The sequence below is a fragment of the Amblyraja radiata genome, chromosome 16, assembly GCF_010909765.2.
Source record: "Amblyraja radiata isolate CabotCenter1 chromosome 16, sAmbRad1.1.pri, whole genome shotgun sequence".
NCBI lineage: Eukaryota > Metazoa > Chordata > Chondrichthyes > Rajiformes > Rajidae > Amblyraja > Amblyraja radiata.
Window position 1 is genome coordinate 47,622,370 of NC_045971.1, and position 21,854 is coordinate 47,644,223.

The following is a 21,854-nucleotide window of genomic DNA, read 5'->3' on the forward strand; positions in this document are numbered from 1 at the left end:
CCCAAATCCACCGGTACCGTTTGATTGAGTCAGTACCCTCGACGTTCAGCAAACCTGATAAGATTTTTTTAACTCGATCCTGGCATGGGAGTCGACTTTAAACACGACTTGTTGGAGGAGAGCTCAGTGCAGCTGCCTTCACTGCTTCATAGCTGCCACCGGAAGTCGCAAATGTTTGTGTTAGCTTAAGAATCCCAGCCACTGTAGCTTCTGCAGAGCGGTAATTTAGCAACCTCAAGCTGATTAAGAATTACTTAAGCTCTACAGTGTCTCAGGAATGTCTTGTAGATTTAGCCAGGCTAAGTATTGAATCTATCATTGCCAGAACAATACACTTTTATGCTGTGATTCAAACATTTTTCCAAAAAAGGCCAGGAAAGCTCTTTAATTAAGGTAAATAATGATGTATTTTGATGATCTGATCTGCTTTGAAATACAAAAGGGTGTTTTTGTGTGAATTCTTCCTCCTTATCTGTATTGTAGCATTAAAAACATATGTTCAAAACAAATGTGCTTTCTTCTTTCTGATCATTTTATTTGAGTTGTATTTATCATGGAGGGAGTATAGGAGCATGAGGCCTCAAATGCAGAAAATCAACAGAGCGCTCCATTCCACCCCTCTCATCTTTCATACCCCTTTTTGCTTTACAGGCTACAGCTCATGGCATAAACCGGCAGTGGATATAAACAGGATGATTAATGGAGAAGGGACGGGGCCCGAAAGAAACTTTGTACCCACTGATAAAATTCCTCTCGGAGGCGCTGTGTACAAGCACACCCAGGTCTCGTTACACCTCCCTTTTTCCTAATCTGATACTATTCAGGTAATTGTCTGCCATTCTGTTCTTGCCATCAAAAAGGATGACCTCACATTTATCCACACTATACTGCATCTGCCATGCATCTGCCCACTCACCCAACCAATCCAAGTCACCCTGCAGCCTCATAGCATCCTCATCGCAGCTCATGCTGCCACCCAGCTTTGTGTCATCCGCAAACTTGGAGATGTCACATTTAATTATCTTGTCTAAATCATTTATATTGTAAATAACTTGGGTCCCAGCACTGAGTTTTAGTCACTGTGTGCTATTCTGTAAAGGACCCGGTAATTCCTACTCTTTGCATTCTGACTGCCAACCAATTCTCTATCCATGTCAATACCCTACCCCCAATAGCATGTGCTCTTATTTTGCATACTAATCTCTTGTGAGGGACCTTGTCAAAGACTTTTTGAAAGTCCAAATGCACCACATCCACTGGCTCTCCCTTATCCATTCTACTTGTTACATCCTCAAAAAATTCCAGAAGATTAGTCAAGGAAGATTTCCCCTTCATAAATCCATGCTGGCTTTGACCGATCCTGTTACTGCTTTCCAGATGCACAGCTATAACATCTTCCCCACTACTGGTCTATAATTCCCTGTTTTTAGGCTGTGGGCCAAAGTGCTTTTTTGTTTCAGTTTGTGACCCAAATCACGTAACTACCTGAATTTTTAACATATTGTGTAAAAATATTATAGAAATCATACCTGAAACTCGTCAAGAACAAAACCTGCACATTTATAAAATATGATAAAAACCTCCAGTTTTCCGAGTAGTAATTGTCCAATCAAAGCACCTTTGACATTGAGATCAGACGCCAATTGACCATTCACTCGCTTTGTTTCATGTAGCGAGCACTCTGGGATCATGGCTGCCTCCGAATTACATCAAAACAATAGCAAGGTTTCCAAGGAATAAAGGTAATGCTAACCTTGCTGATAATTTTGTTTCAGAATTGATTTATCTTTATAAAGTTATGATGTGAACTGTTAAATAAAAATGATAAATAACAAATGTAGAGCTGGGGTTAGGATTAGGATTAGGGTCAGTCAGTCAGTCAGTAGGAATGTTACAACATTTTGAGATTTTAAAAATCAAGCCTGAAATTTATCTCATCAGATAAAGCACAAAAAAAACTTGATACCTAATTCACTTTCATATCTTCAGTATTAATAAAGTTATGGTCATTTTCATACTCAGAAATTAGCATCTTGTTCCCTATTGCTTTTCCATTAATTTAACACAAAAGCTGTGATCAAGGACAGTCAATTGACATAAAAGCCCATAACTTTAATAAAAATTAAGAGAACTGAATAACATTTTCAGTTATTATAGATTGAAGCATTCTGAAACAAATAGGATGCATCTTACTTTGATGGGCTGAAATTAAAGTATATAATGAGTTAATTACCTAATTAAGTAGCTAATTACAAAATTAACCGTTGTGACGGAAATAGTAATAAACACCCAGACTGCCTTAAAAATTCAAAAATGTGATATTCTCAAGATCAGAACTTTAATATTAATCACAGCAATGAGGGAGGAAACTATATCCTGGCCTGGATTTCACAGGGAGCAAATGAAGGGAGGGAGAAAAATACTGGAGTGAGGTTTAATACTTGCAGGGAGAATACTTACTGATGAGCCTGGGCTAGTACATGCCTGATGGGCCAAATGAGCACTTTAAAAAAAATCTGAGCAGATTCTCAGTGAAAGGCAATTTTTCTGGACTTTTCCTGGCCTGGCACGGGCCTTTTGGGCCAAAATGCTCCTCCTGGGCTAATAAGGGCATTTGGGGCTAAAGGGACCAGTTTCTCGGCTAATAGGGGTCGTGGGCCGAAATTAGTGGTTTCAGGCAGGCCAAACAACTCATTACATTTCATTTCCAATTGCATTGCAGATTCAAGCTCAGGGCAGGCTGAATAGCTCATTGCATTTTCATTTCACTTCCATTGCCATTGCAGTTTCAAGCACAGGGCAGGCGAAGACAAACAGCTGATTGCATTTTCACTTAATTTCCATTGCAATTGCAGTTTCAAGCACTGGGCAGGCTCAAGCTAAACAGCTGATTGCATTTTCACTTCACTTCCATTGCCATTGCACTTTCAAAACAGGGCAGGCTCAAGCTAAACAGCTGATTGCTATTTCACTTCATTTCCATTGCCATTGCACTTTCAAGCACCGGACAAGCTCAAGCCAAATAGCTCATTGCATTTTCACTTCATTTCCTTTGCCATTGCCGTTTCAAGCACAGGACAGGCCAAACAACTCATTTCATTTTCATTAAGGGCTAACAAATCATTTATTCAAGTACATTGCAGACTCACAGTGTTCTGTAGTTTCCCAGCTCAGACAGAGAGTTGTGACCTCTCCCTCGCTATCTTGCAGACAGACTGAGCCACGCCCACACTTCCGGGTTTTATAGTCCCTCCCACCAGAAGGGGCGTGGCCTTCATGGCAGTGATTGCCAGGAGAGAGAATCAAAAAGTTGTAAACACTGCCCAGGCCATCACCGGCTCTGACCTCCGCACCATCGAAGGGATCTATCGAAGTCGCTGCCACAAAAAAGGCAGCCAACATCATCAAAGACCCACGCCATCCTGGCCACACACTCATTTCACCATTGCCATCGGGAAGAAGGTACAGGAGCCTGAAAACTAACGTTCAGGTTCAGGAACAGCTTCTTCCCTACATCCATCAGGCTATTAAACACGACAACAAATAAGCTCTGAACTGCAATAAACTATTACTATTATTGCACTATATTTGCTATTTATTGAGTATGTGTGCATGTGCATACACACACTGAATGTTTTCTTCTTCTCCCGTTATGTATTATGTTTACATATTCTGTTGTGCTGCAGCAAGTAAGAATTTCATTGTCCTATCTGGGACATATGACAATAAAACACTCTTGACTCTCGATATAAGTGTGAAGAAGGGACTCGAGCTGAAATGTAACCAATTCCTTCCCTCCAGAAATGCTGTCTATCCTGCTGAGACAATAGACAATAAGTGCAGGAGTAGGCCATTCGGCCCTTCGAGCTAGCACTGCCATTCAATGTGATCAAGGCTGTTCAACCCCAATCAGTACCCTGTTCCTGCCTTCTCCCCATATCACCTGACTCTGCTAACTTTAAGAGCCCTATCTAGCTCTCTCTTGAAAATATTCAGAGAACCATCTCCATCGTCCTCTGAGGCAGAGAATTCCACAGACTCACAACTCTCTGTGAGAAAAAGTGTTTCCTTGTCTCCGTTCTAAATGGCTTACTCCTTATTCTTAAACTGTGGCCAAATATAAGCTTGTTTTATAGCTTCTTCCAGTTCTGATGAAATGTAATTGAAAACAAAAATAAGTCTCTTGGTTATAAACCCTGGTTGGGAACAAATAAATTGCAGAATAATTAAATGCTGTTCAGTTCTATCTCCACAATGGAGGGCACAATTAAAGCCCTGTCCCATGGTACGAGTTCATTCCAAGAGCTCTCCCGAATTTGTCCTGATTCAAACTCGGAAATTTACGATAATGGCCACTCGTCGGTACTCGGGGCACTCGTGGACATTTTTCATCATGTTGAAAAATCTTCACGAGTCTTCCCGTGCTTTCCTGCCGTTAGCGAGTCTTCCCGAGTACCTGCCGTTAGCGCTAAGAGATGTCCCCGAGCTCCGACGTACCCGCTACGTTCATTCACCGTGCTTACCACAAGTTTGATTTTTTTTAAACTCGGGAGAGCTCTTGGAATGAACTCGCACCATGGGACAGGGCTATTAGGTTTCTATATGTGTGGAAGGTAGGAATTGAAAGAAATCAATGTTAGGATTAATGACATAGTGCTTGGAGATTATGGCGATAGAAGCAGGACATCACTGAAGTTTGGTGATCTACTTCCAGTGGACTAAAGGCATTTGATATGATAAATTATTTGGATGCAGGAACAAACTGAAACACCTCCAATAATCTATATTCTATCCTATGGGGAGAAGGCAGGAAGGGGATACTGATTGTGGATGATCAACCATGATCACAGTGAATGGTGGTGCAGGCTCAAAGGGCCAAATGACCTGCTCCTGCACCATTCAGGTAATTGTCATATGACATTGTCTATTGTCTATAAAATGGAATTCAGAAAATTAAACAATGCATTGTTGCCAAGAGATGGTCTGTAATGTTCCGTTGCTGTGGTAGCATTAGGTCAGTTCAACAACCTGATGGGACAGTAGCTTTTTTCGAACTGGGAGTGTGGGACGTTTACACTTCTGTGGCTACTGTCGATGGTAACAGTGAGAAGAGAGCACGGCTTATCCCATTTCAGCTATTAGTTGAGCAGACTTAACCTGAACAACTTGGTATTCTTTACATCTTTATATTCTGAGACCTTTCCTGTAAAAGATCTTTCACGGGGAAGTGTTGCGACTATCCGCAGAAACTGCGTGCCTTTGTAATCAATTCCCCTCGCAGTAGACAATAGCCTTCTTTGTCATCAGGAGGCTAAATTCAATCTGGAAATTGTCCGCTTGGGGAAAGATCATCAAATATTTTTAATATATTGTGACATTTGGATTGATACAGGTATTGTAATTTTCTTTTCCACTTACCTTGTATAGTGCTGATAATTTACATAAGCAAAAAAATACAGCCATTAGAACACCCGCGCTCAGTGACTCCTCCCTCCAGTCAATCACGAGGGTTCGATTACCCAGAGCCACCACCAGGTGTCGCTACACTATGTTATTCCCCTTTTTCAAACACTCCCTACACATTAGTGGCAATTTTATGGAGGCCATTTACGGAAACCTAAAAAGCTGCATGTGTTTGGGATGTGGGAGGAAACTGGATCACCCGGAGGAAACCCACACAGTCACTCAAACTCCACAGAACCCAATGTCCGTATGGAACCAAGGTCTCTGGTGCTGTGAGGTAGTAGCTCTACTGGCTGCGCCATTGTGCTGCTCATTTTATGAGTGCAAATTCCATTGTTTTCTTTGTTTTGAGTTTTAGTTACTTTGAGAATAGAGCAGGATTTGCTTTTGAGTCAGTTTATAGACACATATCCTGCGAGAATTGCCAATCCAGTGATAAGGAAGTGCTACACTGTTCGAGGTGCCAATTCTGGATGAACTAGAGGCCTAATCTGTCGTCTTACGTTCAGTGATACTATTTGATGAATACCGGGGATTTTTGATGCCTAATACTTAAACAGGAACCAACTTCACCAGAATATTTTATCTGGTTATTGGGGGAACTTTGCCTAGTCCAAATCAGCTGGTTTGTTTTCCTGTATCCTAGCAGTGACAATAATTCAAAATTATTGGAATGCTGAAAAATGGAAAGTGCTCATGGAAAAAGAAATTTGTTTGTGTCCTTGCACATGGAAATGGAAATGGGATGAAATACAGATAAGTCCAATATCGGCAAAGGAAATCTATATAGAACTTTGGCCATACTTGTAGAATTAAATAACAGCTGATAGGAGGTGCTGTAAGGCTCAAGTTTGCAATTGGATATCAAGCTATGTTCTACTTTTGTGCAGTGCAGGATGGCAAACTTTCTTCACAAGTAGGGCCAGATTTAGCAACAGTTGTTGTAAATAAGCTGATCAACTGTGGCACGGTTATGGAATATGATGTTAAACTAATTACATTGAGATGCAACTTTAATCTGTGTCTTAACTTTTAATTTGCTGTTTTTGCCTCATTTTGTGACGTGATGAAATCTGTGAAATTAAGGTAATTAGGGACGTTTGTGTATGATTTGATACAGGTAGTTCTGCTGTAATGGTTATTTTATTCCTGTGAATTGGATGTAATGTGGATTTTGTGAACATTATTTATATTAAGTGGACCTAATTGATAACATGATTTGATTGATCTACCTTGCGTTTGAATACCTCATGTGATCTAACCTCGACATCATCCAGGATATAAAAATCCAGAGATTCATCATTCACAGAGAGAGGAAATTCTTGCACACCTCTGTTTTAAATGGCAGCTCCTTTGTCTTGTGATCCATACATGTTACACCTTTCAGTTGCCTCAGTTTTATTTCCATTGTTGCATCTAGCGTGCTCAGGATATTTCCTATTTTAACCATTTTGTTTTGTAATAGGCTGGCTTTCCATTGGGTAGAGAAATATTACCCTAAAACTATGTGTTGATATTATGTGTTCATTGAAAGCTACGTTCATCAAAGTGAAACCATGTACATGTTCAATGATCAAAAGTTAACTGAAATTTAACCCTGCTTCCAAAAGAATTGAGGTCCCAAGTTCCACGTATCCACTCTCATAGAAATATTTTGTGTATTGCATTGCATTGTCCATTATTGCAACTCCTCATTATTGAGCATTATTGAGGCATCTTTGAGCCCTTAATCCTGCTCTGCTTATTGGTTGTAAGGAATTTAGATGTATGATCATTTCACACATTGGAACTACCTGAATTTTAGAGCCCAGCTGCCTTCATACTTGTTGCCTTTTCCCCCATAACCTCTGACACCCGCACTAATCAAAACTCTATCAATCTCCGCCATAAAATATCCATTGACTTGGCCTCCACATCCTTCAGTGGCAATGAATTAGACAGATTCACCACCCTCTGATTAAAGAAATTCCTCCTCTCCATTCACTTTAATGTCTCTTTATTATCTGCCACTGATCCGCTTTGCATTGGGTGTCACTTTCTTCAATTGGACCCCTCTGCCATTTGCTAATCTCATCATTCGCATCATTAGTACTGAACTATTATCTACCTCTTTGATGACCCTTGGACTATCCTTGATCAGACTTTGCTGGGGTTACCTTGCGCTGTAAATGGGTCGATTGCAAACGTGTATTGTCCTTCTGCTGACTGGTCAGCACGCAACAAAAGCTTTACACTGTACCTCGGTACACGTGACAACAAACTAAACGTAAACTCAAGAGCATAGACCATAGAACAGTACAGCACAGGAACAGGCCCTTTGGCCCACAATGTCCGTGCCACGGATGATGCCCGGTTAAACTAATCTCTGCTCTGTACCAATTCTATTTAATTATTATTTTGGTTATTTTGCAGCCACATTAAAATAAGAGCATGTGGAGGTGCATTTGTGCAAATGAAAAGCCTCTTGCATCGGCGGGGGTAAGTATTTTTGTAATTTCCTGTTGTTGCATTTGCATTTACAAAATTTGTATTTGTATTCATGATATATTTTGGAATTTAGTTTTTCCTTGTATAAAATAATGTGTGGACTACAATCACTTGCTTATGATTTCAATTGCAAAAATATTTCATGAAAATGCTTTTCCTTTGCTTAACTTAATTTGTCTGTTATATTTTGCCTCTGGTAAATGTTAGCCGTTTCAAATTGAATTTCTCATGTTTTATTATTTGTTATTGGCATGACTCATTTTTATTAGATGGGTTGTGCATATTGAGGCCGAGAAATGTTTATTTGTGTAATGTGACTGGTTCACTACTTGAAAAAATACATTCTCCTCTAAGTAAACCTGGGACGTTTATGACATTCATGATTTTCTTCCTGTCCTGTGCAGTGATGAGCAATGGTGGGCCACTAATGTAAAAGCAACCCTGGAAAAGATGGGCATCCTGTTTGTTCCAAGATAAAGGGGATTGGTCTGAGCACGACCCAAGCTCTTGGTACTAGGAGTCAGCTGCTCATCATAACACCTTACCTTGTGGGCAGCATTGACCACCAATTCTAAACTCCTCTGCTCCAACGTATCACTACTCACCCACAGTCATCAGAGAGCTATTGGCCCTCACTGAGGCCTGAATTGATCCTTGGTTTTCAATTACGATACGATACAATAAAGCTTTCTTCATCCCCGGAGGGAAATTGGTCGCCAACAGTCACAACACACAAGGTGCACGAAAACTTGAAATTAAAAGTGCAAATAAAAAGAAAAAGACATGCGACTGTTGGCTGGCTGCCGTGTGCACAACGCCTTAAACGGAACGAACAAACAAACAAACGCAGGCTTATCCCCTGGGTAGAGAATTATAAATGTAGAGTATTTCCCCCACACCGGGACCCACATTGTTCTACCACCGTCCCACATGGCAGTCCCCCATCGCCGGATCCCCATTGTTCTTCACGGCAGTGGGGGGACGCCTGGTCCCCATTGTCTTCCCCCACCACCCCCCCCCCCCCCCCCCACTATCATTGAACGCTGATTGCGGGTTGATCGTGAGGCCCCACTGCCGCTGAGGCTCCCGTTGCTGCTGAGGCTCCCGTTGCTGCTGAGGCTCCCGTTGCTGCTGAGGCTCCCGTTGCCGCTGAGGCTCCCGTTGCTGCTGAGGCTCCCGTTGCCGCTGAGGCTCCCGTTGCTGCTGAGGCTTCCATCACCGCCGCTGCTGAGGCTCCCTCAGCCCAGGCAGACCTCGCCATCCGGCTTCACCTCGGTCCCCTGGGAGGCCTGTGGGGCGAGTCTAGCCAACCGGTGCACGTTCCGGTCGGCGGCGCGGTTGTTCGGTGGGTGGATTGGGCCCGCACGGCTCCTAGGGTCACTCCCACCTCACGTGTGCGGCTCTCCAGGACACTTCTCCTTTTCCCAGTATTACTAGCAAATCAGACTTGCATCCCAGATACAAAGAAATGCAGATGCTGGTTTATATCAAAAATGGGCACACTGCTGGAGTAATGGTGGTGCAACAGTAGAGTTGCTGCCTTACAGTGTCAGGGAACTGGGTTCGATCCTGACTACAGGTGCTTGTCTGTACAGAGTTTGTACCTTCTCCCCGTGACCTGCGTGGATTCTCTCCGGGATCTCAGGTGTCCTCTCGCACTGAATATTTCAATACTGTTTTCTCTGAAGTCTGATTCACTATGATGCAGTTATTAATGGTGACCAATTATTCTGCAGGCACTGAGCTGCCAGAAGACTAAAGGTAAGTATTCGGCGGCTGATTTAACTGAGCAGCTGGCTCAGTATGAACAGCAAATAGTGCAGCTCAAAGACCAAATTCTGGACAAAGAAACCCAGCTTCACGTGAGAGATGAACAGCTTAAGGTAACATCAATTCCAGTTGAATATTTGTTACCCTCACTGAGTGAGCTATTACAGTGATCTGTGTACTTTGTGTTTGCATTTCTGCAGTTGGATTTCACTTTAAAGCCTGAAAATTCAGTCCAAAATATTGCAAGTTTTCTTTTTAACAATAACAATTAACAATGCCTCTTGTTTTCTAAAGCAAAGACTATTGTTAAACCGTTTCACGTCGTGTGTCGGAACTTTTCAAGGAAATTGAAAGCATGCCTTCACACATCTCTGAAGGTGGACAGATCATCAGGTCCGGCAGAAATGTTTCCCAGCCAGTTAAAAGAAGCAAGGGTGGAAACAGCTGAGGTTCTGACTAAATGTTTTCAGTCTTCCCTTGCCAAAGGAATGGTGCCAGAAAATTGTTCAAATTGTCGAGGAGTGCTTCCTGTTATTATATAATAGTAAAGATGAAATTGTACAGGAGAAGATGCAGATGGGATTTAGTTTAGTTAATTGTCGCATGTATCGAGTAAACTATTAAAGAATACAAGTTTCTGACAAATTTTGAACGGTTGGGTGAGGAGGCACAGTGTTGGGTGGCACGCTGGCACAGCGGTAGAGTTGCTGCCTTGCAGCACTTGTAGCGCCAGAGACCCGGGTTCCATCCCAATTACGGGTGCTGTCTGTACATTCTCCCCTTGACTGTGTGAGTTTTGCTTTTGTTTGTTTTTAGTCTGTTTTATTTGTGTGTGTGTTAGCGTATCTTTAGTTTTGTATTATGTGGGGGGAAGTGGGGGATTGGGGAAAGGAGAAACTTTTATTAACTCTTCCCTCGACGGAGGTGCGACCTTTTCCGTATTGCATCTCCGCCGGCATTGTGGCCAAACATCGTGGAGCTGGAGGTAGCTTTGTTAGGGATCAACGTCGGGAGTTCCAACTGCAGGACCTTTGATCGGCGACTGCGGGAGTTTCGATCGCCCCGACTGCGGGTGTTTCGATCGCCCCGACCGTGAGAGAAAAGGAGGAAGATGGTAAAAGTTATTCACCTTCCATCACAGAGGGGAATATGTGGTCGCAAAAACCACGATGGAGGAGCTGCCTACCCTGGTGGGGACTCGGAGGGATTTCCGTGAGTGCAGTGATCCTGGAGTCTGGTTCGAGTGTGGACGGCTTTCTGACTTTGGGCGGACAGGGACTGCAGAGAGAGTACAGCGGTCGGTGAAGGAGCGTGTGTGTGGCCCGGACATTGAACTGATGGCTGTGGGTCTCTGCTTATGCTGGGTGCCCTAGGGATTCTCACACGCCGCTGTGGTGGCTGTTTATGTTTAATCTTTATGTAGTTTTGTGTCTTGTTGCATTTTTGGTATGTGTGTGGTAAATCATATTTCACTGTACCTCAGTACACGTGACAATAAAGGACCATTAAACCATTGAATGTGAATTAATGATTTCATCCCCTGATTTCATTAATGATAATTTTAATTTTAACGTCTTAATACCAAGGTGGAATTGAAGAATTGGTGCATTTAAATTACAAATGTTGCGTGTGTGTGATTTCCATTCTATGTTGCCCAGTTTTAATCACTGTTAGGAGGTATTAATCACGTTAACTTCCTCAGTTGCTGGAAGACCTCAAGGTAAAACTCCGTGAAAACGAAGAGGCATTATTGGAAAAGACGCAACTTGTGGATGTGTTGGAGAAAAAGCTTGATGGAAATTATCGGGAGCTAGCGGTAAGGACATCATTGTTTGCAGCTGTGTGAATGTCTATTACAGGGAAAGATCTCTGCAACCATCTAAGGGATTCTGTTGTAACTGGCAGTGAAATCAAAATAGCAGGGAGCCTCTTGGAATAAATCTGTAAATAGAAACATAGAAAATAGGTGCAGGAGGAGGCCATTCGGCCCTTCGAGCCTGCACCGCCATTCAATATGATCATGGCTGATCATCCAACTCAGTATACTGTACCTGCTTTCTCTCCATACCCCCTGATCCCTTTAGCCACAAGTGCCACATCTAACTCCTTCTTAAATATAGCCAATGAACTGGCCTCAACTACATTCTGTGGCAGAGAATTCCAGAGATTCACCACTCTCTGTGTAAAAAATGTTTTTCTCATCCCACTCCTAAAAGATTTCCCCTTTATCCTTAAACTGTGACCCCTTGTTCTGGACTTCCCCAACATCGGGAACAATCTTCCTGCATCTAGCCTGTCCAACCCCTTAAGAATTTTGTAAGTTTCTATAAGATCCCCCCTCAATCTTCTAAATTCTAGCGAGTACAAGCCGTGTCTATCCAATCTTTCTTCATATGAAAGTCCTGACATCCCAGGAATCAGTCTGCTGAACTTTCTCTGTACTCGCTCTATGGCAAGAATGTCCTTCCTCAGATTAATAGACCAAAACTGTATGCAATACTCCAGGTGTGGTCTCACCAAGACCCTGTACAACTGCAGTAGAACCTCCCTGCTCCTTTTCTCAAATCCTTTTGCTATGAATGCTTACATACCATTCGCTTTCTTCACTGCCTGCTGCACCTGCATGCCTACTTTCAATGACTGGTGTACCATGACACCCAGGTCTCGTTGCATCTCCCCTTTTCCTAATCGGCCACCATTCAGGTAATAGTCTACTTTCCTGTTTTTGCCACCAAAGTGGATAACCTCACATTTATCAACATGAAAAAATGTGAAGATTTTCTTTTGTATAAATCTTCCCATTCTTATTTTCTAAATCAGCCCATCAACCCTTTTATGATCTGTTATGGTGCAGAATCACATTTTATGTAGAGCCTTGCAACATTGTCATTCTGGTTAGTGCAGTGATCCTGGAGTCTGGTGCGAGTGTGGACGGCTTTCTGACTTTGGGCGGACAGGGACTGCAGAGAGAGTACAGCGGTCGGTGAAGGAGCGTGTGAGTGGCCTGGACATTGAACTGATGGCTGTGGGTCTCCCCTTATGCTGGGTGCCCTAGGGATTCTCACACGCCGCTGTGGTGGCTGTTTATGTTTAATCTTTATGTAGTTTTGCGTCTTGTTGCATTTTTGGTATGTGTGTGGTAAATCATATTTCACTGTACCTCAGTACACGTGACAATAAAGTACCATTAAACCATTGAATGTGAATTAATGATTTCATCCCCTGATTTCATTAATGATAATTTTAATATCTTAATACCAAGGTGGAATTGAAGACCTAACTATTGGTGCAGTTGAATTACAAATGTTGCGTGTGTGTGATTTCCATTCTATGTTGCCCAGATTTATCTGTTAGGAGGTATTAATCACTTGTTAACTTCCTCAGTTGCTGGAAAACCTGAAGGAAAAACTCCGTGAAAGCGAAGAGGCATTATTAGAAAGGACACAACTTGTGGATGTGTTGGAGAAAAAGCTTGATGGGAAGAATCAGGAGCTAGCGGTAAGGACATCATTGTTTGCTGCTGTGTGAATCTCTATTACAGGGAAAGATCTCTGCAACCAGCTAAGGGATTCTGTTGTAACTGGCAGTGAAATAAAAATAGCAGGGAGCCTCTTGGAATAAATCTGTAAATATGAAAAAATGTGAAGATTTTCTTTTGTATAAATCTTCCAATTATTTTTTTATAAATCAACCCTTTTATGATGTGTTGTAGTGCAGAGTCACAGTTTATGTGGAGCCTTGCAACATTGTCATTCTGGTTATGACAGGTTGTTGGCATTGCTGATCTGTGCCACCAATTGTTTTCAGCCGTGACCAAGATCAGAAGAGATCTGCTATTTATCTCCTATTTAGATGTCAACAACACATGAACTCTTGATTATAATGCAACAATGTCACTACTGATTATATCTATCTTCCATCATTTCTATTCCATATCTATTAATATATAAAACTCTCGCCCAAAATTCCGAAACGGAACTCCGTCCGGCTGTCACATTTCTTCCATTGATTCCCTGCAACTCCGAAACTGGACGCAGAATCGCCGACATCTTTTCCATTTCGGTAGAGATTTCACTTTTCTTTCTAAGTATCCGCTCCTCATTACATTCCGTCGTGTTTAAGTACACGTTTTTAATCAAATCCTTCCCCCCCCCCCCCCAATATTTCAAAACTAAACTGGCTTCACACCCACAGAACCTTCACCAGCCCCAGCCCCTGCTGAACGTTCCATCGTGTGATGTCACAATGCCCAATCTTCACATATGTCCAATCGGAATGGATCCATTTACATATGCCTATGCAGGAGCCCAAGCCAATGGTGAACGTTCCATCGTGTGATGTCACAATGCCCAATGCTCAAAGACATCGTTGCCATAGAGAGGGAGTACAGAGAAGGTTCACCAGGCTGATTCCTGTTATGTCAGAACTTTCATATGAAGAAAGACTGGATAGACTCGCCTTGTAATCGCTAGATTTTAGAAGATTGAGGGGGTATCTTATAGAGACGTTTAAAATTCTTAAGGGGTTGGACAGGCTAGATGCAGGAAGATTGTTCCGGATGTTGGGGAAGACCAGAACAAGGGGTCAAAGTTTAAGGATAAGGGGGAACGCTGAATCGCCGACATCTTTTCCATTTTGGTAGAGATTTCTCTTTTCTTTCTAAGTATCCGTTCCTCATTACATTTCGACGTGTTTAAGTGTACGTTTTTAATCAAATCCTAACCCCCTATGCAGGAGCCCCAGCCAATGGTGAACGTTCCATCGTGTGATGTCACAATGCCCAGTGCTCATAGACATCGTTGCCATAGTGACAGTACAGAGAGTCAGATGTGGGCCGAGGAGCCTTCAAGACAACATGAGATGTTCCCATATTGTGTGAAAATATTTACGTCATTCACCCCTGAACCTCGATAAGAACACCACCTGCACATCTTAATTAAATTAGAGAAAAACGGAAAAGAGGTCGGGCATTTACACTTTTAAGGCTCTGTGTGTGTCGAAGCTTCGTGTGTGTGATGCCGCACCGCTAACCCCCCCACCACCCCCCCCACGCGTTGCCGAGACGGACCCGACTTCGACGACTTCAAGATACGATATTTTAAGACGGCAGGGACCCGACTTCGACGACCAAATCTCCCCTGGGGGCTACAGGTAGGGAACGGTCTTTATGCACTTTTCAAACTCTGTGTGTGGGGGTGGTTAGTGTGTGTGAGGCGCCCGCCCCCCACCCCCCCCCCAGTGGGGGCTACGGGTAGGGAACGGCTGCGTTGGGGGATCAGACCCAACGGGTTTGCCATTGGTCGTCGTGTTTAAGTGCACGTTTTTAATCAAATCCTAACCCACCCCCCCCCCCCCCAATATTTCACAACTAAACTGGCTTCTCACCCATAGAAGCAGCACCAGCCCCAGCCCCTGGTGAACGTTCCATCGTGTGATGTCACAATGCCCAATGTTCAAATACATCGTTGCCATAGAGGGAGTACAGAGAAGGTTCACCAGACTGATTCCTGGGATGTCAGGACTTTCATATGACGAAAGACTGGATAGACTCGGCTTGTACATGCTAGAATTTAAAAGATTGAGGGGGTATCTTATAGAAACTTACAAAATTCTTAAGGGGTTGGACAGGCTAGATGCAGGAAGATTGTTCCAGATGTTGGGGAAGTCCAGAACAAGGGGTCACAGTTTAAGGATAAGGAGTAAATCTTTTAGGACCGAGATGAGAAAAACATTTTTAACACAGAGAGTGGTGAATCTCTGGAATTCACTGGCACAGAAGGTAGTTGAGGCCTGTTCATTGGCTGTATTTAAGAGGGAGTTAGATGTGGTCCTTGTGGCTAAAGGGATCAGGGGGTATGGAGAGAAGGCAGGTACAGGATACTGAGTTGGATGATCAGCCACGATCATATTGAATGGTGGTGCAGGCTCGAAGGGCCGAATGGCCTACTCCTGCACTTAATTTCAATGGTTCTATGTTTCCCTCTCCGAAACCCCTCTCCCACCCATCCCTCTCTCCCCCACCCCCCTTCCCTCTCTACGCCACCCCCTTCCTCCTACCCCTCTGTCCTCTTCCATCACTCCCCCTACCCCTCTCCACCTCCCTCTCCACTCTTTCCCCTCTCTCCCCCACCCCTCTCCCCCTCCCTCCCTCCTTCCCTACCTCCCCATCCTCCCCCTCCACCACATCTATCTCCCCATCCCCCTCTCTCACCCCCTACCCCGCTCTCCTTTCCCTCCCAAATCTGTCCCATTTCCTCCACCTCCTCTCCCCTCCCTCCCCTCTTCACATCCCCCCTCCCTCCCCCCACCTGTGTGTTTGGGGGTTGGTTAATATGAGTTTGATGCCGCAGCCCCCCCTCCCCCCCCCCCCTGCAAAACGCCGTTGGGGAAACAGACCCAACGGGTCTGCACTTGGTCTAGTTAATATATAAAACTCTCGCCCAAAATTCCGAAACGGAACTCCGTCCGGCTGCCACATTTCTTCCATTGATTCCCTGCAACTCCGAAACTGGACGCAGAATCGCCGACATCTTTTCCATTTCGGTAGAGATTTCACTTTTCTTTCTAAGTATCCGCTCCTCATTACATTCCGTCGTGTTTAAGTACACGTTTTTAATCAAATCCTTCCCCCCCCCCCCCCAATATTTCAAAACTAAACTGGCTTCACACCCACAGAACCTTCACCAGCCCCAGCCCCTGCTGAACGTTCCATCGTGTGATGTCACAATGCCCAATCTTCACATATGTCCAATCGGAATGGATCCATTTACATATGCCTATGCAGGAGCCCAAGCCAATGGTGAAGGTTCCATCGTGTGATGTCACAATGCCCAATGCTCAAAGACATCGTTGCCATAGAGAGGGAGTACAGAGAAGGTTCACCAGGCTGATTCCTGTTATGTCAGAACTTTCACCACTTAAAAGTGTAATGCCCCAACGCAAAAGTGTAATGCCTCCTCCCCCCCCCCCCCCCCCCCCCCCAGTTTTTCAAATAAAAACTGGCTTCTCACCCATACAAGCAGCCATTTCGGTAGACATTTCACTTTCCCTTCCAGCTGTCCACTCCTCATTACATTTCGTTATGTTTATGTCCATTTTTTTCATTAAATCCTTCTCCTCCCCCCCCCCCCCCCCCCCCTCACTCATTTAAAAACGGCCTTTCGGGAACGGCTCTACTTCGAGGACCACGTCTCCCGTGGGGGCTGCGGGTAGGCAACGGCTGCATTGGGGCATTACACTTTTAAGGCTCTGTGTGTGATACCGCCCCGCCACCCCCCCCCCCCCCGCGTTGCCGAGACGGACCCGACTTCGACGACTTCAAGATACGCTATTTAAGACGGCCGGAACCCGACTTCGACGACCACGTCTCCCCTGGGGGCTACAGGTAGGGAACGGTCTTTATACACTTTTCCAACTCTTTTTGTGGGGGTGGTTCGTGTGTGTGATGCCGCCCCCCCCCCCCCCCAGTGGGGGCTACGGGTAGGGTACGGCTGCGTTGGGGGATCAGACCCAACGGGTTTGCCATTGGTCGTCGTGTTTAAGTACACATTTTTAATCAAATCCTTCAACCCCCCCCCCCAATATTTCAAAAATAAACTGACTTCTCACCCATAGAAGCATCACCAGCCCAAGCCCCTGGTGAACGTTCCATCGTGTGATGTCACAATGCCCGATGCTCACAGATGTCCAATCGGAATGGATCCATTTACATATGCCTTTGCAGGAGCACAAGCACTTGGTGAACGTTCCATTGTGTGATGTCACAATGCCCAATGTTCAAATACATTGTTGCCATAGAGGGAGTACAGAGAAGGTTCACCAGACTGATTCCAGGGATGTCAGGACTTTCATATGACGAAAGACTGGATAGACTCGGCTTGTACATGCTAGAATTTAGAAGATTGAGGGGGTATCTTATAGAAACTTACAAAATTCTTAAGGGGTTGGACAGGCTAGATGCAGGAAGATTGTTCCAGATGTTGGGGAAGTCCACAACAAGGGGTCACAGTTTAAGGATAAGAGGTAAATCTTTTAGGTCCGAGATGAGAAAAACATTTTTCACACAGAGAGTGGCGAATCTCTGGAATTCACTGGCACAGAAGGTAGTTGAGGCCTGTTCATTGGCTGTATTTAAGAGGGAGTTAGATGTGGTCCTTGTGGCTAAAGGGATCAGGGGGTATGGAGAGAAGGCAGGTACAGGATACTGAGTTGGATGATCAGCCACGATCATATTGAATGGTGGTGCAGGCTCGAAGGGCCGAATGGCCTACTCCTGCACTTAATTTCAATGGTTCTATGTTTCCCTCTACGCACCCCTCTCCCACCCATCCCTCTCTCCCCCACCCCCCTTCCCTCTCTACGCCACCCCCTTCCTCCTACCCCTCTGTCCCTCTTCCATCACTCCCCCTACCCCTCTCCACCTCCCTCCCCACTCTTCCACCTCTCCCCCTTCCCCCTCCACTCTCCCTCCCCACTCTTTCCCCTCTCTCCCCCACCCCTCTCCCCCTCCCTCCCTCCTCCCCTACCTCCCCATCCTCCCCCTCCCCCACATATCTCTTCCCATCCCCCTCTCTCACCCCCTACCCCGCTCTCCTTTCCCTCCCAAATCTGTCCCATTTCCTCCACCTCCTCTCCCCTCCCTCCCCTCTTCACATCCCCCCCCCCTCCCCCCACCTGTGTGTTTGGGGGTTGGTTAATATGAGTTTGATGCCGCAGCCCCCCCTCCCCCCCCCTGCAAAACGCCGTTGGGGAAACAGACCCAACGGGTCTGCACTTGGTCTAGTTAATATATAAAACTCTCGTCCCAGATTCCGAAACGGAACTCCGTCCGGCTGCCACATTTCTTCCATTGATTCCCTGCAACTCCGAAACTGGACGCAGAATCACCGACATCTTTTCCATTTCGGTAGAGATTTCACTTTTCTTTCTAAGTATCCGCTCCTCATTACATTCCGTCGTGTTTAAGGTACACGTTTTTAATCAAATCCTTCCCCCCCCCCCCCAATATTTCAAAACTAAACTGGCTTCACACCCACAGAACCTTCACCAGCCCCAGCCCCTGCTGAACGTTCCATCGTGTGATGTCACAATGCCCAATCTTCACATATGTCCAATCGGAATGGATCCATTTACATATGCCTATGCAGGAGCCCAAGCCAATGGTGAAGGTTCCATCGTGTGATGTCACAATGCCCAATGCTCAAAGACATCGTTGCCATAGAGAGGGAGTACAGAGAAGGTTCACCAGGCTGATTCCTGTTATGTCAGAACTTTCACCACTTAAAAGTGTAATGCCCCAACGCAAAAGTGTAATGCCTCCTCCCCCCCCCCCCCCCCCCCCCACAGTTTTTCAAATAAAAACTGGCTTCTCACCCATACAAGCAGCCATTTCGGTAGACATTTCACTTTCCCTTCCAGCTGTCCACTCCTCATTACATTTCGTTATGTTTATGTCCATTTTTTTCATTAATTCCTTCTCCTCCACCCCCCCCCCCCCCCTCACTCATTTAAAAAACGGCCTTTCGGGAACGGCTCTACTTCGAGGACCACGTCTCCCGTGGGGGCTGCGGGTAGGCAACGGCTGCATTGGGGCATTACACTTTTAAGGCTCTGTGTGTGATACCGCCCCGCCCCCCCCCCCCCCCCCCCCGCGTTGCCGAGACGGACCCGACTTCGACGACTTCAAGATACGCTATTTTAAGACGGCCGGAACCCGACTTCGACGACCACGTCTCCCCTGGGGGCTACAGGTAGGGAACGGTCTTTATACACTTTTCCCACTCTGTGTGTGGGGGTGGTTAGTGTGTGTGATGCCGCCCCCCCCCCCCCCAGTGGGGGCTACGGGTAGGGTACGGCTGCGTTGGGGGATCAGACCCAACGGGTTTGCCATTGGTCGTCGTGTTTAAGTACACATTTTTAATCAAATCCTTCAACCCCCCCCCCCAATATTTCAAAAATAAACTGACTTCTCACCCATAGAAGCATCACCAGCCCCAGCCCCTGGTGAACGTTCCATCGTGTGATGTCACAATGCCCGATGCTCACAGATGTCCAATCGGAATGGATCCATTTACATATGCCTTTGCAGGAGCACAAGCACTTGGTGAACGTTCCATTGTGTGATGTCACAATGCCCAATGTTCAAATACATTGTTGCCATAGAGGGAGTACAGAGAAGGTTCACCAGACTGATTCCAGGGATGTCAGGACTTTCATATGACGAAAGACTGGATAGACTCGGCTTGTACATGCTAGAATTTAGAAGATTGAGGGGGTATCTTATAGAAACTTACAAAATTCTTAAGGGGTTGGACAGGCTAGATGCAGGAAGTTTGTTCCAGATGTTGGGGAAGTCCACAACAAGGGGTCACAGTTTAAGGATAAGAGGTAAATCTTTTAGGTCCGAGATGAGAAAAACATTTTCACACAGAGAGTGGCGAATCTCTGGAATTCACTGGCACAGAAGGTAGTTGAGGCCTGTTCATTGGCTGTATTTAAGAGGGAGTTAGATGTGGTCCTTGTGGCTAAAGGGATCAGGGGGTATGGAGAGAAGGCAGGTACAGGATACTGAGTTGGATGATCAGCCACGATCATATTGAATGGTGGTGCAGGCTCGAAGGGCCGAATGGCCTACTCCTGCACTTAATTTCAATGGTTCTATGTTTCCCTCTACGCACACCCCTCTCCCACCCATCCCTCTCTCCCCACCCCCCTTCCCTCTCTACGCCACCCCCTTCCTCCTACCCCTCTGTCCCTCTTCCATCACTCCCCCTACCCCTCTCCACCTCCCTCCCCACTCTTCCACCTCTCCCCCTTCCCCCTCCACTCTCCCTCCCCACTCTTTCCCCTCTCTCCCCCACCCCTCTCCCCCTCCCTCCCTCCTCCCCTACCTCCCCATCCTCCCCCTCCCCCACATATCTCTTCCCATCCCCCTCTCTCACCTCCTACCCCGCTCTCCTTTCCCTCCCAAATCTGTCCCATTTCCTCCACCTCCTCTCCCCTCCCTCCCCTCTTCACATCCCCCCCCCTCCCCCCACCTGTGTGTTTGGGGGTTGGTTAATATGAGTTTGATGCCGCAGCCCCCCCTCCCCCCCCCTGCAAAACGCCGTTGGGGAAACAGACCCAACGGGTCTGCACTTGGTCTAGTATATTACTAAAACTCTCATCTTGACTACTTCGTGTCTGCGTTGTAATTAAATTTGAGCAAAAACCATCCTGCTTATCGCTACCATTTTTCGCCACCATTCTTCTCTGCTGAAATCAATTGTATTGTATTGTATTGTATTGTATTGTATTGTATTCAAATTTATTGTCATTGTCTCAGTTAGAGACAACGAAATGAATTTCCCTTACAGGCAGTATCATAAAAATAAAAAAATAAATTAAAAAAAAAAAAAAAAAAAAAAAAAAAAAAAAAAAAAAAAAATAATAATAAAAAAAAAAAAAAAAAAATAAAAAAAAAAAAAAAAAAAAAAAAAAAAAAATCAAATACGTTTTGATCCGATCGATGAAATAGTACAAATGTTATAAAGGTTTTGAAGGTTCCCCCTCCCCATACCCCACAGACCCCATTCGCCCACATCCCCCCCCACCAACACCTCTCCCCCACCCCCTCTCCTCTGCAACCCCTCCCCCACACCCCTTCCCCCACCCCCCCCACACCCTGCCCTCCCCCACACCCCTCCCCCACACCCACCCTCCGCAACCTCCTCCCCCACATCCACCCTCCCCCACACAAAGGCTCACGAAAGTCTCTAGTTTAATTTGGCTATTTTTAATTTTTTAGGAGTTAGTTGAAGATTTGAGCGTCATTGAGATTGAAAATGAAGAACTCAAGGACAAGCTTCTGGCTGAAAAACACGTAATGAGAACCAAGGTCCGAAATATGACGGAAAAGCATGAGGCAGATTTTAAAAAACTCAACAGAAAACACAGGACTCAGCTCCGTAAAGTCAGTGAGAAACATGCTGAAGAAACATCACTGAAAGATCAGTGCTGTGTACAACTTAACAAAGATCTGCAACTTTTACAATCTCATGCCTGTGCACCTCTTGCAGAACAGGCAACTTGTTCTTTAAATTATTACACCAAACAGAAGATTGGGGAACTGGAAGGTAATTACTCAACGATGACCT

At 45.1% G+C, this 21,854-nt stretch overlaps 1 protein-coding gene across 1 annotated transcript in view; it reads left to right on the forward strand.

Moving 5' to 3' along the window:
* The first annotated feature begins 7,874 nt into the window (after positions 1-7,874).
* The window catches only part of LOC116982296 (golgin subfamily B member 1-like), a 43,887-nt gene continuing 29,907 nt past the window's right edge, over positions 7,875-21,854 (forward strand). Inside the window, exons 1-5 of the mRNA XM_033035567.1 lie at positions 7,875-7,941; positions 9,687-9,833; positions 11,423-11,536; positions 13,105-13,218; positions 21,506-21,833. Coding sequence (XP_032891458.1) covers positions 7,894-7,941; positions 9,687-9,833; positions 11,423-11,536; positions 13,105-13,218; positions 21,506-21,833 — 751 coding nt within the window. The 5' untranslated portion in view covers positions 7,875-7,893. The remainder of the gene's footprint in view (positions 7,942-9,686; positions 9,834-11,422; positions 11,537-13,104; positions 13,219-21,505; positions 21,834-21,854) is intronic.